Source organism: Lactuca virosa, chromosome 9 (assembly GCF_052849685.1).
Source record: "Lactuca virosa cultivar CGN04683 chromosome 9, Lactuca_virosa_CGN04683_v6, whole genome shotgun sequence".
Lineage (NCBI taxonomy): Eukaryota > Viridiplantae > Streptophyta > Magnoliopsida > Asterales > Asteraceae > Lactuca > Lactuca virosa.
In genome coordinates, this window is record NC_136434.1 from 246,110,292 (window position 1) to 246,128,875 (window position 18,584).

General features: G+C 40.6%; 1 protein-coding gene across 1 annotated transcript; it reads right to left on the reverse strand.

Annotated features, from left to right (window-relative positions):
* Positions 1 to 378: 378 nt before the first annotated feature.
* On the reverse strand, positions 379 to 4,579 carry LOC145136562 (Putative endonuclease or glycosyl hydrolase). Its single transcript, XM_079070683.1, has 3 exons — positions 4,154 to 4,579; positions 1,833 to 3,165; positions 379 to 1,717 (listed from the first exon to the last, which is right to left on the reverse strand). Exons 1-3 carry the CDS (start codon positions 4,437 to 4,439, stop codon positions 1,522 to 1,524), a joined length of 1,815 nt encoding a protein of 604 aa, XP_078926809.1. The 5' UTR covers positions 4,440 to 4,579; the 3' UTR covers positions 379 to 1,521.
* Positions 4,580 to 18,584: the final 14,005 nt, after the last annotated feature.

Consider the following 18,584-nt stretch of genomic DNA (forward strand, 5'->3'; position numbering starts at 1 on the left):
TGTCCCTAACCAGCCGCTGATTATTTGTAGATGCACGGTTTGTGTTGAACTTTATCATAGTACTAATGATATTTATTTTTATATAAAACAAAAAGTCATATTTTAAGACTCATTTTTCTTCTTTGGATGTAATCTTCAAAATCAACTGGCCTTGGGTTAACTAATTTTGGTCCGAAACATAATAATTCCAGGAACAGTTAATAAGCATCAGTTTTCTTTAGAAAAACCGGTTAAGGGACCGACTAAAGGGGTGGTCATGTTCACTAGAATCAGAAACATGCATCAAGCCAAACCAAAATTGACTATGACATGTACAAGACTTATTTGTCATGGATCTAATACCACATGCAAGTTATTAGAATCAGAAACATGCAGGCATCAAACCGAAATAACTCAATAAACATTCATTCATGTCTGTTCATATAATACAAAACCAAGTTTAGTTCCAAAAACCAAAAAGTTTATGTCATGCAAAAACAATACATATACAAACACAAGTGAAGAGTTTCAACGTGCCTACTTAGTACCTTGATGAGCATTAACACACATCTTTAAATACAACCGTTTCATTAAATTTGACAAACACACCTTACCTTACTGGCAACCGCTTTGAAACATATCAATGGTTTGCAACTGTAATGTGCTATTGATCTCATCATCTTCCCCTTACAACTTCATCAATTTCACTGTTTCAGAACATAACATAACATAACATGTTCAAATACTTTGTCATCATCATCATCATCATGATGTTGTTTGCCTTAAAACTTCAATATTGTTTCACAACATAACATATTCGATACTTTTTCATCATCATCTTCCCCTGTTCCAGAACATAACATATTCAATTTTACTCCGTCATCAACATACTCAAATACTTCCTCATCATCCATCTTCCCCTTAAAACTTCACCAGAAAAGTCAATCAATCTTCCAGCACAAATACAAAAAGTGCCATGTAAAAGATTTCATCTAACCTTTACCCATCCAAAAACCCTTCACCTAAGCAATGAAATTTTTTTGTCAAAATAGAAATTAACACTTGAATTCATTCTGAGATGTATAGGACATATTATGTAACATCAGCAACCAAGATCTTCAATTTTGTTGTTTGTTCCAACTTAGGGTTCGATTGGTGGGTGGGTATTATTTATCTATGTCCAGCTGTCGAGGTATACAGATAGATGGATGGATGGCTTGGAAAATAAAGTAAAGATCAAGATCCCCTGAGTACAGATAGATAGACCTTGGCTTCAAAGCAACTATTTCTCTACAGATACAACCTAAAGGAATGTTGTTCCAACATGTTTGACCTGGATCTAGTCAAACAATATTTCTAGAGTGAATGAAACTTGAGAAAATCAACAGACAGTTAGCCACTAGTGGCCAGTAAATTTGACAATTGTGGATCTTGAAAGAAAAAACCAAGTGCGATTGACTGTGTAACCTCCTAAACCTAATAAAACTAAAAACAGGTTGTTTGTTTAGTTGATTTTTTGAGTGGTGTGGGTGGGTGTGGGGGCTACCATTCAAATTCAGGGGTGGGGGTAGGGGTGGGGGATGTTGTCTCAGGAAGAGTAATAGTAACGGGGTGCCATCCAGATTGATGAGGTACGATCCACTTTTTTGCTGTGACAGCCAAGTTTAGAATCTGAAGTATATCACCCAAGGCAGTATCTTTTAGGCATGTATTCTTTATAATAGTAGCAGCATCGTATCTATTTATTTGCAAAACAACAACTTGTCAGATACCTTTCTACTTTCATTTCTTCATATTATTTACTATTTACAAAAATAACAAAATAAACATAACAGTAGACAATTAGACATCACCTGCATTGAGAAGCTGCAATTGCAGATCGACCAGAAGGAGTTGATAAATATTTCTCAAGTTCATCCCATGTAGCTTTGGAGTGATCTTTATAATTATTACCTATAGGGTTCACACACCTCCATAGTTTCTCCTTTTTACCAACAAAAAAAGGTAACTTCCCTAGATTCTGTTTCACTACCAGCTGCTGCTTCACAGCACTCTCTAACGCCTTTTTAACATCAATATTCCGCTGCTTTGAAATATTCCCATAACGAATGCAAAAAATAATATTCTCTTCAGTAGGCATAATCTTTTCACTTTTCAATGTACTCAAGGCAAGTAAAATCACCCCTATAAGCCCTTGCACGTATTCCGAAGGCTTCGGGCATCCAGGTGTCCCCCACACACCACTACCACTACTGTCCAATCCTGGTTGGACATCTGGACTTTTGTTCATCGACTTATTCCCCCTCTTTTGTGGGCTGTTTGTGTAATTCGGCGGCTCGCCAGAGTTTTGTTTCGGCTGCCCGGTCCCGTTCCCGCCACCCGATGGTGGTGGTTTAGTCATCAGAGGATGGTGGTCGGAAAAATTAAACTTAATAATATCAGGAGCAAATGGCGGTGTGGAGGAAGTAGAGGTGTATCCATTGGGCCTTGGCGGCATAAAATGAGGTGGAAAGAAACTTCCGGGGAGATTATTGGGCGGCTTTACTGGCGGTGGAGCATGAGGTTGGTAGCTAGTGTTGTTCCATGAATAATCCGGACCAATAGGAATGTGATTTGGGTTTGGTCCAGTTGTAGGGGTACTAGCGTAAATTTGCTCATGGGTCTGGTTTTCTAAAACCCCAATTGGTGGACTTAAAGTTCTTGAAATAACCGGTTGACTCTGGTTTTTCCTTAAAGGCTTCCCTTTTTGTTTACTATCATTTGATCTTCTTATTTCCAAACTTGCAAATTTCTGTAATCCCGGATGGGGGTTTGGATATATGTTGTTATCTAAAGGTTGATGCATCTGATTCTGAGTTGACTCAGGAAGCGGAGTATGTAGTGAGTTAGGAGTTGGAGTGTGGTTGTGGGTGGTATCAGGTGTGGGTGATTCACCGGTAGTTATTGGTGGACCTCCGGCCAAAAGACTGGTCCATAGCCATACACTTTTAGCAGCAGCAAGGAGGGATATGGAAGCTTTCTGAGGTTGAGCTAAAAGAATGTTGTATTTCCTCATTCTTAATTGATGTAATGCATTTGAGAAATCCCGGTCACCAGAAATTAACAGATAATTGCATGGGGCAGGGTTATCTACAGCCCAAAATAACATGTCTACCAATATTTTCTTGTCACTTGCATCTTTCACACCTGATCATTAAAAGAAAAAGTTTAATTAAGATAGGTGGGGACTATCATGTAAAGGGTTTAATGCAATAAAAATAGATTCAATATGTTCATTTGTGTACTTCCATAGTTTTCATACCCAACTTTGATCAGATTTAGAATATTCCCCCTTCATTCAAAAACAAATGCAATGTTTGATTTAATTGTATAATTTTACAACATAGTTTGATTGTACAAATAAGAGGAAAAAAAATGAACAAAACATATGAACCAAAATCAATGGCACCAATATCTTGTGGTGATTGCTGGCGATAAAAAAAAGTAAATTGAATGAAAAACTTAGCCTAAAATGCAAAAGAAAATCGTTGCAAATCATCTAGTGTATTAACAACCAACATGTTTTGGAAAAACAATGAAAATCAAAGGTATAAGATCAACCCTAAAAATCAACAATAATAACTTGCCAAAGCATAGTCATCTAAATCCAAGTATACAAAATTTAAAAAGATAATTTTGGAAAAGCAAATGATAACTACATTTTCTTTTAACATGAATCATTTAGAAGCATTAGAACTGTCAAATTTTTATTTGTTCAGATTAGATGACAAATATTAGTACAGACATCAACACTGACCACATGCTTCATCTACAAATTGCCAAAAAATACATCGAAAAGGCCTTTGGCACACTGAATCCACAGATCTAACCTTGAATTAAAACAAATAACCAATATCAGGGCTCATAAGCTCAATTCGCCATGATCCGTTCAGTGCAACACTCTAACTAAGAAAAGTCAACTTAAAAAACTATTTTTTCCTTTAATATTAGTATGTATTTGTAGAAATATAGTATACGTATACTTAATACTTCGTGTTAGGGTTTATGAACTCGGTTTTCAACACAATCTGATAATTTAAAGCAAGGAAAACAAACACAATTATCATTTCCAGTTGAAAATGATACTAGACTACGTTTCATAGAATTATGCATGTGATGTAATATGAGTATATACCGGCGGGCACGTGATTCAAGGCGATGCCGGTACTGTTGAGACCTTGCTGAACGGAGGCAGGGATCCGATTGGTGTCGCCGTAGGCGGATATCGATACTGGCCCACAGTAGTTCATATTAACTAAAGCAGAACTTATATTCTGAGCGATCGAATGAGGTTCACAGCCTTTAGGCACTTGACAGTTCTCTATGTCCCACCAGACCGATATCTTCGCCTTCGCGTACTGCTGTTCTGCTGCTCCTCCTGCCATCGTTGCAACACCGTTGTTTCCACCAGATCCGCTCATACAGTCGCCGGAACCTTAGATGGCGCACGATAGCAGACGACCCTTTTTTTTCCTTTTTTTTGTTTTTTCTTTATGTCTGAAAGTTTGAAGGTTAAGTGGATGAGAGAAGATCGTCTGTGCGAGAGGATTAGGATTTAGGAGAGAGGCGGACCATCTTAAAACCCATGGATCCCCACGTCAGACTACGTGTGAAATTACGGACATACCCCCAGTGGCTTTGGTGTGTACGACGGGGTCGTCCAGATCAATGATGCCTTGTCTTTCGGAAGAGTGTTGCCACGATACTTGCAATTACTGAAATGGCCCTGAAGATTCTTGGAGTGTTCGAGGGGTCGTCGTCCATCACGACCCTCGTCGACTTGGGCGAGACTTGGAAATTGGAATCAAATCCTTTTTCTTCGCAATGAAACAACGGCCATTTGATTTTAGGAAAACTTTACTCATACGTCTACAAATAAATGAATAATATATTTTTCATATTCGGGTAAATATATAAAAATCATGATTGATCTTTAATTTTTAGATCAGTTAAGGAATTTAAACTTGAGAAATTTTGTTAAATTAACATTATTACCCTTTAATTTTCGGGTAAATATATAAAAGTCATGATTCATCTTTGATCAATTAGGTCATTTAAACTTGATAAATCTTTTTAAATTAACATTATTACCCCATTAAATACAATGTTGTTGATTATGAGTTATTTTTTATGATCTATAAATGACATTATAATATGACACATAACATGTCTTATTATTATTATTATTATTAGGCTATGAGATATATCTCTAATCTCATAATATAAAAAATGATGTTACTTCATCGTCGTACCAACATCATTTCTCCACCACTTATCTTAGGAAATATTAACAACTTCATAATCTTAAAATAATTTATACCTCATTATTTATGTAATTAAAACAAATTATCTTAGATTAAAATAAAACCATTTAACTAATTAAAAAATACAAGACATTAATGATAGAAACACACAAAGTAGACAACATCAACAATTCTTTTATTGAAACTATATGAATCAGTTGGTTTGCAAGATACTTACAGAAGAAAAGCCTCACTATAACCCTCTAAAGTCTCAAACCTAGCTACTATGAACAAGGATTACAGAACACAAGTTATAGATTACAGAAGAAAACCCTAGACTGAAACCCTAACTTATAAGACACAACGAAAGAGAAAGTGTAAAACTGAATGTATGTGTAATCTGTGAACAAGACCCAAATACACATTATATATGATGGGTTACACACCGAGTATGGGTTATACCCACGTGTTTTATATCTCATCTTTAAAGAATGTGATCTGCAGTCCACTAGAATATGGGACTTGACATAAACTGCACTACCTGCAACAACCTTACAACCAAGAACATATAATAAGAAATAAATAATAAATAATAAAAAAGGATATAAGAAAAGGATATAAACTGTTGAACAATGACAAGTTTGAGAATGAGAGATATACATAATTCAACAACCCCCCCCCCCCTCCAAACTGATCATTGTTCTTTAAAAGGATCAATAAGACCCATTTTAGTACATAACTTTTCATGTTGACCAGAAACCAAGCCTTTAGTTAAAATGTCTAAAACATTTTCTTCTGAATCAATCTTTTCAACAGAAATGACTTTCCTTGAAACCTTCTCTCTAATAAAGTGAAACCTTCTGAATCAATCTTTTCAACAGAAATGACTTTCCACGAAATCAAATTATTCCCAAAAAAACAGTAAAGCCAATAACAGACCTTCGAGACACAAGGCACTTAGCCCATTCAGCATCCACATAACCCTTCAAGGATAAACAATCAGACTTAACAACACTAAAACCTTTACTGGGACTATTTTTCAAAAACAAAGTAATCTAAGAGATATTCTCAAATGGGATTTTTTAGGAGAATGCATAAACTGACTGAGGACCTGAACAGTATACGCAATGTCAGGCCTAGTAATGGTCAAATAAATCAACTTACCAATTAATTTTTGGAAATCAGTAATATTAGTTAATAAGCTATCAAGACTATCAACGCCATCAGACTTGATAACAACATTAGTTTCCAATGGTGTTTTAACAGGCTTGCAACCTGACATTCCAAATTCATGCAAAAGTTCCAAACAATATTTCCTTTTATGACAGACAAATCCCATTATTAATATTGATAATGTAACATCCCATTTAAAAAAGAATAATTAAAATAATAAACCCGGGACCCCGAGAGGTAATTTTATTATTATTTTATATTATTATAGCCCAAAATCCAATAATAATTAATGGAGTGTTGGTTTCAGGAAGCCAAATGGCATGATTTAGAGTTTCAGGGGTATTTAGTAAATTCTGGACCTAAGTTGAAAAGGTTTTGTGGAGGGAGGGGTTGCATGGTAATTATTGGGACTTAATTTAGATAGATTTTGGGAGGAAAGGATTAAATGGTAAATTTTGGATTCAATTTGTAAGGATTTTAGATGGCTGGGGTTGAAAAGGAAAAATAGGGATTTACTTTGAAAGAAAGGAGGGAAGGGAGGGACTAGACTTGTTATTATGGAAACTAGTTAAGGGGATCGGGGTATTTAAACCCGTCACCCCGCATCCCAACCCTAACCCTAAATGTTTAGCAGCCGCCACCTTCCTTCCTCCTCCAACCGCCGCTCTCGCCTCTTCGTCCTCCGGCACCGCGTCACCACCTCTGTTGAGGTCGTCAACCACCGGAAGCCACCGCCTAGCCTGTTTCCGATCCGCCAACGTGTCACAGCCCCTAGTTCCGGCGAGAACAAGTCGACGACGGGTTCCGGGTGTGCTCACTGCCGCCGTTACGCTCCATCAGTTGAAGACGAGGGCGCCGCTAGCCGGCTGTCAACGCTGCTTCGATCCGCGACGGCCTCCGCTCGTCTTCCTCACTGTTCTCCCGGTGTTATTTCTCAGCCGTGACCGCTGCTTCCGTATGGCCCAAGTTTGTCGTTTCGGTCGTCGTTTGCCACCCCGAGGGGTTGGTGTGTTCGTAGGTGTGGGCCTCTGTCGAGTAGGAGCCGTGAAGAACTACCATGGCAGCCGGCCATGGTGGCTGTCACCGCAATCCACTGGTGTGCCGCCTTTGCCGTCATTGGTGTTGTCGATGTCGTCGTTGTGAGCCACCATTGGGTGGCAGGGACCGTTTCTCAAGCCTTAAGTGTGGGTGTGTGTTCTGTTTGGTCGGAAAGCTAAGGAAAGGCCACCACTACCGTGAGGTGGTGGCTGCCACCATCTACCACCACCTGCCGCCACAGTGCGGTTGTGTGTGTGTGTGTGTGTTTTATTAGATTAGTGTGTGAGTGTGTTTCAGATTGGACTGTAAATTGTAATCGGTATAAAAATAATAATAGAAAAATCCATAACCACCACGGTGAGGTGGTGGCTGCCGCCTCCTGCCGCCACCGGCCGCCATGTCGGGTGGCGGTGTGCTTCGCCTTGGTGTGTTTGATTCGTCTGGGATGCATGAAACCCTAGTGGGCCCAATGAAGCCCTAATGGGCCCAAGGAAACGCGAATGGAGCTAATAAAACCCTAATGAGCCCAATGAGGCCCAAAGTGACCTAAAAACCCAACTAATTGACTAATGGGCTAGTATTGGGTAGGAAACCCTAATTAGGGTTTGGAAAACCCTAATTGCATAAAACCCTAATTCTTGAGAATTAATCGGCACACACATGAGATTATTTAATAACTTGAAATATTAAATAATAATTATTGGCAAATTAACCTAAGGCAATATTGGACTTAATGAATTAAGTCCTTAGGGGATTAAGTCCTTAATGGGTTAAGTAGGAACACTTAACCCTAGCCGTCATTTCATGTGAAAACCCTAATTTCACTTGGGCTTTGGCTTGGGCATTCCATTGGGCTTTGGTAATTGGGTCATTAATGGGCCATCCAAGAATGATCATATGGACTAGACTGTGTTGCTGGGCTTTAGGGTAAGGCACATATGAAGGTCTGGGCCCAATTTGGAAAATTGGGCCATAGATGGGCCATAATTGGACCTTTATGATTATGTGATATTCGGCCATGGGAATTGGACTGGAATAATTGGATGGGCCTTAAGGAAAGACCATGTAGAGGTGTGGGCCCAATTTGGAAAATTGGGCCATATGTTGGGTCGTGGCCCATTACTTGACTTTTGGGCTTTTGGAGTGTGAGTTGGACTTTGAGCTTGGAACCCAATTATTAATTGGGTATTGTTTGATGTTGACAGTTCGGGAATCTGTCAATCAGCAGCTGGAGTGTACCTGCGGGACTTCAGCAGTGCCAAGTAAGTTCTCCTCACTATATCAACAGGGTCTACGGCACCAAGGCCGGCCCTTTATGATTGCATCCTGGTTTTAGGATGTTGTTATGCTATGTAATCTATTAGATACGCATGATTATCTGTATATATGTTAGTGACCTGGTTAGGGCGGTATCCTGGTTATAGGATGTTGCTATGCTATGTGATCTGTTAGATCCGTATGATTATCTGTATATATATGATTATCTGTACATATGTTAGTGACCTGGTTAGGTCAGTATCCTGGGCATAGGATGATACTATGATATTTGATCTGTTAGATTGGTTGACTGTTATATATGCTAGCGTATGATACGTATGTGCACATGTTTGTTTGATTGGGGGTTTGGGTTGAGGCGGTCCTGCTTTGTGCTGAAGGCCAACATACCCAGGGCGGTCCGGATAGACTACAGACCCAGGAGGGTATGATAGTCAGACCGAAGGCCCGGCGAGCGGTCCGGATAGGCTGAAGGCCCTATGAAGCGGTCCAGACGTGTCGAAGGCTCGGAGAGCGGTCCAGATAGACTGAAGGCCTGCGAGGTGGTCCAGTCAGGCTGAAGGCTCATTATGCATGCTGCTCTGTAATTGTATTGATATGATATTTGTTCTGGTTAGTATGGGTTGGTATTTTGGGGGTAACTCACTAAGCCTTCGAGCTTACATTTATCGATTATTGTTTCAGGTATTCGGATGATCGCGGGAAGGCGAAGGCGTGATCGTGCACCTCCTTACATTTTCATGATTGATTTTGGGGATACTCTGATGTTTAAATTATTTTGAAAGTGAACTGTAATGACTTAATGGTTTTAAACGTTTTAAAAAGTTTAAATTGGCTTGAATTTTTGGGGTGTTACAAGTTGGTATCAGAGCCTTGGTTTGAGTGAATTGGAGGAACATTCGTGTGAATCCAGTCTCAAATCAAAGAAAGATTTTAAAATGATTTTAAATGGTTTTCAAAATAAGTAAAGGAGGATACAGGGTGTACGACCAGCCGGAGCCAGTAAGTAGACCCCAAAATACCATACAGTTATTTGATTATGTGATATGAACAGCATGCTAGTGCTAGGCTAGGGATCTTCAGGAATTGCATGATAGAATTGACTGATTACATGATGCCTGCTAGCCTAGGGTTTCCTTTATATGAGATTGACATCATTATAGTAGTTGCTTAGTGTATGTATCACGGTTATACATAATTAAGACCTTATAGCCTGAGAATGTTTGATTTGGCCTTATGTTCTGTTCTTGTTTGATTGGGAGCTTAGGGTAGGATTGGATATTCAAAAGTCTATAGGGTCCAGCGTTATGTATGGCTAGCATACACTAGTGTTGCAGGGTTGGTGGAAGTTTCATTGATGGGTGACTAGTGAGAGGCCGGGAGGCCAGTTATGATATATTCAGCATTCCTCTAGGAGTGAGGATTGAGCGCTCGCTATGTTTATGTATATTGTCAGGGTGTTGTGGTGATACTTGAGACAAATATGGGTAGGTGTGGAAGGTAGTAGGGGCCCATACTACTGAAAGCACAGGACCCATACGCGTAGCAAGGAAGTCACAACCCCTGGGGTTTAGTTGGGAGTTGGTTTCCTGTCATCATATAGGTTACCCGAGATCTTTTTGATGTATTATCAGAATGATGATTACGAGACGTTTTGCGATCGGATCCGGATCAGGATCGGGAGCTGGCAGCCAGGATAGGCCAGTATTGCCAGAGGATCGTATCAGGGAGATTGTACGTGGTCAGATTCCGGAGATGTTTGGGTCTATCAAGACCGCCATGGTTGAGTATTTCGACGAGCGCTATGCAGCCATTGCAGAGACGGCTGCCGCAGTAGCTTCAGCAGCTGTAACGACGGCAGGAGAAGAGCTGGTCGAGCTTTCCAGTATCGGGACTTGTTATTGGCACATATTCTGATGCAGTTATCTGGGGTCAGGAAGATGATATGTACTCGTTATATTTTCGTGGGTTGAGCGGGAGAGGCTAGTACATGAGTTTCTAGATTTTAGGCTTGGGGGTTTGCTCGAGGCCGGAATGAGAGTTACGGGGACTCCGGAAAGGAGGGATGACTATGTTCAGTTGGGGTTTTGCAACTGGAAGTAGAATAGTTAATTGATGGATTGGAATGCCGTTTTCCAGGGCAAGGATTGTGCTCTTTCAGTTTACGAGCTCGAAGGATTGAGCAGGCTTGTGACCCAGGATCAGGTTGTATTCCAGCTCGGGGTCAGTTGGTCGCCGGGATTGGCGAGAGTAGTTCAGCGCTTGTGAGCACGGGTGAGTCGAGGTGGCATAAGTATCTTGTGAAATCTGATTCGCCTTGGATCTCTTGTATCGGGCGGTAAGGATTGATTGTGCGATCTATTGCACTTTTGGGATTGGAGACTATATCTTGGGAGTAGTTGTAGCCCGATTTAGGGCAGAGGTTGCTTCAGCTACTACAGTTCAGCTGTGGACGATTGAGCTGGTGAGTGAGTCAGGGTGCAAACTTTGAATGAAATGATCTCTAGAACCCGAGAGCGGGAGACTTATTTTGGAGCATCTTGAGAAGTAGGGTATTATGTGGGAGGTCTGCGGACAGAGTCCCGCAGGATGGTTATTCAGCATTTTCAGGATTCAGTGGTTTTAGTAACCGTTATTGATTGGCGGATGAAAGCGCCAAAGGAAGTAACTTGTTGCTGAGGTATTAGTTGGAGGATCTATCTTTTGGTCTTCAAGATTTGGATGCGGGGTCATTCAAGCATTAGGGATTGTCGATTTCACTGGGATTCAAGAAGTGTTCGTCTGGTTCTTAGAAGTGTGTGATCATTTGGGATTGTCTAGTAATGGAGCACTAGTTGGTAAGAGTTGGTTGTTATCAGATCGATCGTTGGAAAGGGAGAAAGATTGGGAATTCTCCAAATTTTCATGTGTTGTGAAGACTTAGTTGAATCTAAGTGGGGGAGAATTATTCCAAAACACAGAAACAAGAGCGGTTTTTGAAAATGGGATAAGTTTTGCATCATTGTCAGGAAGGAAGACAACGCAAGTGGCTGTTTGGTTGAGGGTTGTGTGAGTAGGGGGTTCGGTAAAACTCCCCAACATGCGTATCGCGTTTTCTCGGTGCTTGATAGCAGAATTTGGGGAAATCAGGTTGGGATTCCAGTCAAGAATCGAGTTCGATTGTGTGTCAGGTTGAGTGCGTGTTCGACCGGTATGGAAAGTGTTGTAAGACTGCGGGTGTAGCCGTAGGATTCACCAGGTTGGCAGATAGTGTGACAAGTGTTGTAAGTCTATGGGTGTAGCCGTAGCATTCACCAGGTTAGCATTTAGTGATAAAGTGATGTAAGTCTGTGGGTGTAGCCACAACATTCACTAGGTTGGTAGATAGCATGAGCGCGTTGTTAGGACGCGGAAGGGACAGTAGTAACCACCAGTTCGGGTGTAGCAGTGAGGATATGGAAATCCATGGATGGGTTTATGGGTCTCCCCAAAGGGATTAGACCTGGTTAAGCCAGCGATAAGACTGTAGGGACGCCACTACCGTTAAGAGATCAAGGAAGCAAGGAATTGCTTAAGGTCGTTTGTGATATAAGTCTACCGTTGGTTAGGTAGCAATCACTTTTAGCCTTGGATTTTATGACGTCAGGATTTGACGCATGGATCCGATCGTTTGGATCAGGAGGTTGTTAGAGTCGCAGTGTCGTGATAACTAGTGGCAACTAGTTCCAGGGAAGGATTTCGTTCGAAAGTCGTGTGAGGCAACTATGTGGGAGTCCTCTAGCTCCGCGACCGGGCCGGAACCCGGTATTTCAGATGAGTGTTACTCGGTTGTGGCGAATCAGAAGATTTTTAGATGAGATGCAAGGATAGGTCCTTGGATTTCAAGTTACGGGTTAGACCCGAGTTATGTATATAGTGGTATTCCAATCGAGGGTATTCCATCCTGGGGATGATTGGACCCGTCGTAGGCATGCCTAGTATTCCAGCCTGAGGCTGATTGGGCCAGGTATGAGTATTTGTGCTTATGAGCCGGTTATGATATGTATGTGGTTCGGGAACTAAAGGATCATAGTTAGTAGTGTGGGATTTGTGATTCTGTTTTCTAGTGGGAACCTTGGGTTATCAGAAGTTGAGTAGCCATTTGGGAGTTAAATGCAATGCATTCGACAATGATCCAGTGTGGGCAGTCTGTCAGGGAGCCAGACCATCTCGCGACTTCAGATTTCGGATTGAGTAAATGTGATCATATTGCAAGGGATTTGTTTATTTTTCAGGTCTTGGAACCCTGTGAGGGTTGGTTACGGTTGCCTTGGAAAGGCTAGGGTGAAGCTCGGGATTGTAGTGCAAGTTGTTCGGCGTGTAAGGAATGAGAAGAAACGATTTCGAGGACGAAATTAAATTTAAGTGGGGGAGAGTTTTAACATCCCATTTAAAAAAGAATAATTAAAATAATAAACCCAGGACCCCAAGAGGTAATTTTATTATTATTTTATATTATTATAGCCCAAAATCCAATAATAATTAATGGAGTGTTGGTTTCGGGAAGCCAAATGGCATGATTTAGAGTTTCGGGGGTGTTTAGTAAATTCTGGACCTAATTTGAAAAGGTTTTGTGGAGGGAGGGGCTGCATGGTAATTATTGGGACTTAATTTAGATAGATTTTGGGAGGCAAGGGTTAAATGGTAAATTTTGGATTCAATTTGTAAGGATTTTAGATGGCTGGGGTTAAAAAGGAAAAATAGGGATTTACTTTGAAAGAAAGGAGGGAAGGGAGGGACTAGACTTGTTATTATGGAAACTAGTTAAGGGGATCGGGGTATTTAAACCCGTCACCCCGCGTCCCAACCCTAACCCTAAATGTTTAGCAGCCGCCACCTTCCTTCCTCCTCCAACCGCCGCTCTCGCCTCTTCGTCCTCCGGCACCGCGTCACCACCTCTGTTGAGGTCGTTAACCACCGGAAGCCACCGCCTAGCCTGTTTCCGATCCGCCAACGTGTCACAGCCCCTAGTTCCGGCGAGAACAAGTCGACGACGGGTTCCGGGTGTGCTCACTGCCGCCGTTACGCTCCATCAGTTGAAGACGAGGGCGCCGCTAGCCGGCTGTCAACGCTGCTTCGATCCGCGACGGCCTCCGCTCGTCTTCCTCACTGTTCTCCCGGTGTTATTTCTCAGCCGTGACCGCTGCTTCAGTATGGCCCAAGTTTGTCATTTCGGTCGTCGTTTGCTACCCCGAGGGGTTGTTGTGTTCGTAGGTGTGGGCCTCTGTCGAGTAGGATCCGTGAAGAACCACCATGGCAGCCGACCATGGTGGCTGTCACCGCAATCCACTGGTGTGCCGCCTTTGCCGCCATTGGTGTTGTTGATGCCGTCGCTGTGAGCCACCAGGTGGGTGGCAGGGACCGTTTCTCAAGCCTTAAGTGTGGGTGTGTGTTCTGTTTGGTCGGAAAGCTAAGGAAAGGCCACCACCACCGGTAGGTGGTGGCTGCCACCATCTACCACCACCTGCCGCCACAGTGCGGTTGTGTGTGTGTGTTTTATTAGATTAGTGTGTGAGTGTGTTTCAGATTGGGTTGTAAATTGTAATCGGTATAAGAATAATAATAGAAAAATCCATAACCACCACTGTGAGGTGGTGGCTGCCGCCTCCTGCCGCCACCGGCCGCCATGTCGGGTGGCGGTGTGCTTCGCCTTGGTGTTTTTGATTCGTCTGGGATGAATGAAACCCTAGTGGGCCCAATGAAGCACTAATGGGCCCAAGGAAACCCTAATGGAGCTAATAAAACCCTAATGGGCCCAATGAGGCCCAAAGTGACCTAAAAACCCAACCAATTGACTAATGGGCTAGTATTGGGTAGGAAACCCTAATTAGGGTTTGGAAAACCCTAATTGCATAAAACCCTAATTCTTGAGAATTAATCGGCACACACACGAGATTATTTAATAACTTGAAATATTAAATAACAATTATTGGCAAATTAACCTAAGGCAATATTGGACTTAATGAATTAAGTCCTTAGGGGATTAAGTCCTTAATGGGTTAAGTAGGAACACTTAACCCTAGCCATCATTTCATGTGAAAACCCTAATTTCACTTGGGCTTTGGCTTGGGCCTTCCATTGGGCTTTGGTAATTGGGTCATTAATGGGCCATCCAATAATGATCATATGGACTAGACTGTGTTGTTGGGCTTTAGGGTAAGGCCCATGTGAAGGTCTGGGCTTAATTTGGAAAATTGGGCCATAGATGGGCCATAATTGGACCTTTATGATTATGTGATATTCGACCATGGGAATTGGACTGGAATAGTTGGATGGGCCTTAAGGAAAGACCATGTAGAGGTGTGGGCCCAATTTGGAAAATTGGGCCATATGTTGGGTCTTCGCCCATTACTTGACTTTTGGGCTTTTGGAGTGTGAGTTGGACTTTGAGCTTGGAACCCAATTATTAATTGGGTATTGTTTGATGTTGACAGTTCGGGAATCTATCAATCAGCAGCTGGAGTGTACCTGCGGGACTTCAGCAGTGCCAGGTGAGTTCTCCTCACTATATCAACAGGGTCTACGGCACCAAGGCCGGCCCTTTATGATTGCATCCTGGTTTTAGGATGTTGCTATGCTATGTAATCTGTTAGATACGCATGATTATCTGTATATATGTTAGTGACCTGGTTAGGTCGGTATCCTGGTTATAGGATGTTGCTATGCTATGTGATCTGTTAGATCCGTATGATTATCTGTATATACGTTAGTGACCTGGTTAGGTCGGTATCCTGGTTATAGGATGTTGCTATGCTATGTGATCTGTTGGATCCGTATGATTATCTGTACATATGTTAGTGACCTGGTTAGGTCAGTATCTTGGGCATAGGATGATGCTATGCTATTTGATCTGTTAGATCGGTTGACTGTTATATATGCTAGCGTATGATACGTATGTGCACATGTTTGTTTGATTGGGGGTTTGGGTTGAGGTGGTCCTGCTTTGTGCTGAAGGCCAACATACCCAGGGCGGTCCGGATAGACTACAGACCCATGAGGGTATGATAGTCAGACCGAAGGCCCGGCAAGCGGTCCGGATAGGCTGAAGGTCCTACGAAGCGGTCCAGACGTGCCGAAGGCTCGGAGAGCGGTCTAAATAGACTGAAGGCCTGCGAGGCGGTCCAGTCAGGCTGAAGGCTCATTATGCATGCTGCTCTATAATTGTATTGATATGATATTTGTTCTGGTTAGTATGGGTTGGTATTTTGGGGGTAACTCACTAAGCCTTCGAGCTTACATTTATTGATTATTGTTTCAAGTAGTCGGATGATCGCGGGAAGGCGAAGGCATGATCGTGCACCTCCTTAAATTTTCATGATTGATTCTGGGGATACTCTGATGTTTAAATTATGTTGAAAGTAAACTGTAATGACTTAATGGTTTTAAACGATTTAAAAAATTTTAAATTGGCTTGAATTTTTGGGGTGTTACAGATAACTTCTATACCAAGAAAAAACCTAAGTTTACCTAAATCCTTAATCAAAAACTTTGACTTCAAAAAATCTTTAACTTTGTTTATTTCACCCGAATCATTCCCTGTAAGAATTGTTTCATCAAAATACACTAACAAAATAACTATAGTGTTATTAAAACTTCTAACAAATAACGAAAAATCATTGATACTTTGAACAAAACCATAATCATTAAGAAAGGAATATAGTTTTTCATTCCACTTTCGTGGAGCTTGTTTAAGACCATAACGAGATTTCAATAATTTGCAAACAGTTTTATCACCTTTAGTATGATAACCAAGAGGTAAATTCATATAAACATGTTTATCCAAATCACTATACAGGAAGGAATTATTCACATCAAGTTGAAACAAAGACCAACCATAATGAATTACTAAAGAGATAACAATCCTAATTGTCACCATTTTAGCAATAGATGAAAATTTTCTTCATAATCCAACCCTTCCTTTTGATTATAACCCTTAGCTACTAACTTGGCTTTCTATCTCTCAACCTCTCCATTAGACTTATACTTTTTCTTATACACCTAACTACAACCTATAGGTTTTCTATCGGAGGGCAACTCAGTAATAATCTAGGTTTGATTCCTATATAAGGCCTCCATTTCCTCAATCATAGCCTTAACCTAATTTGGGTCATTAGCAGCTTCAAATATGACTGAGGCTCATGAGTTTTATTCAAATTGGAAACAAAAAACTTACTCTTAGAATCAAGAAAAGCATAACTAACATTCCTTTCAAAGCCATATTTATATTTTCCTTCTATTATACAATCACTAAACTTCTGAGGCAATTTAGACTCACGACTAGACCTTCTATTTCATAAAGACTGGGAATCAGAAAAAACAGGCAAAGAATGAACATTTCCCTCAGAAAGATTGACAACATCTGTAGCCACCAGCTCAGACTGCAAAGTAGTGCTTTGACCATTCTGACTACCATCCTATCCCAAATCAGTTGCACCAAAAAGGTACCATCCTGGTCAGGAACAGTTACAATAAGTGGAGGACTAGCACTAACACTACCACCCTGATTGTTTCTATCAGACCCTATTGTATGATTAACATCACTATCATTATCTGAAACAACCAATTCATCATAGGAAAAGGGGTCCCAAAAAATAGAAGAATCAGATAAAGACTCATCAAACAAGTTACCATCAAAACTAGAGACCATTTTGTAAGGAAAGATAGATTCATAGAGTTTTATTATAAAGACTATAAAGTTTGTATCTCTTTTTTCATTAGAATAACCAATCAAAATACATTTCTCAGACCTTTCAGAAAACTTATCAGTAACATTAAGTTTAGCAGCAAAAAAAAGACAACCCAAAACTCTAATGTTATCAAAAAAAGGGAGAGCGTTTATAAACCAATTCAAAAAGAGACTTCACTTTAAGAACAGAAGAAAGAAGTCTGTTAATTAAGAAAATTGTTGTAAGAACAACATCTCCCCAAAAATGTTTAGGCAAACCAGAATGAAACAACAAGGACCTTGAAACATTCAGAAGATGTCTATGTTTTTGTTCAACCACCCCATTTTGTTAGGGTATGTGAAAATATACTACTAGAAAACACACTATTACGACAAATACCTGCCATATTTGCATTGGCAGAAACATCTTCAGAGAATTTTCTTTCGCTCAAAAGAGACATGATCTTATTGTAGTGATCAAAAGTAAGAAAGTGTTGATCAGCCTTATCCACAGAACATGTAGAGGAATTATAGGACTCATTCACATGTGAAGCAACAACATGAACATTATTTGAAAACTTATTATAACTGTTAGAATCATTCTTAGGTTTAAAGTCTTTTGGAAAACCAATTAGTTTGTAACATCTCTCAATAGTATGACCTTTTTACACTGAAAAGACTGATTTCTTCCTTTAGATTTCTTAGAGTCACTAATTTTACCAGCAAATGAAGAGGAAGTAGTCCGATTAGAAGACACAGTTATAGAACCATGTTTCTGATTAGACTCTTCTATGGACACAATTGAAAAGGCATCATTCACATTAGGTGAAGGTTCAAGAAGCAAAATATGACTTTTGACTTGACTAGAAGAATCATCTAAACCACTGAGAAATTGCATACGTTTCATTAACTTGGAATTATTATTAAATTGGGTTGCAGCTTCACATGTACAATCAGTTAAATGGATAAGACCATCAAACTCCTTCCAATGGGCATCAACTTTATTAAAATAATCAGAGACACTCAAACCACTTTGAGATAGGGTATTAATACACTGATGAAGATTAAAAATTATTGAACCATCAGCTTTATTATAAGTATCAAACAGTTCAGTCCAAATATCAAGATCAAATTCAGAACAAACATGACTGTCA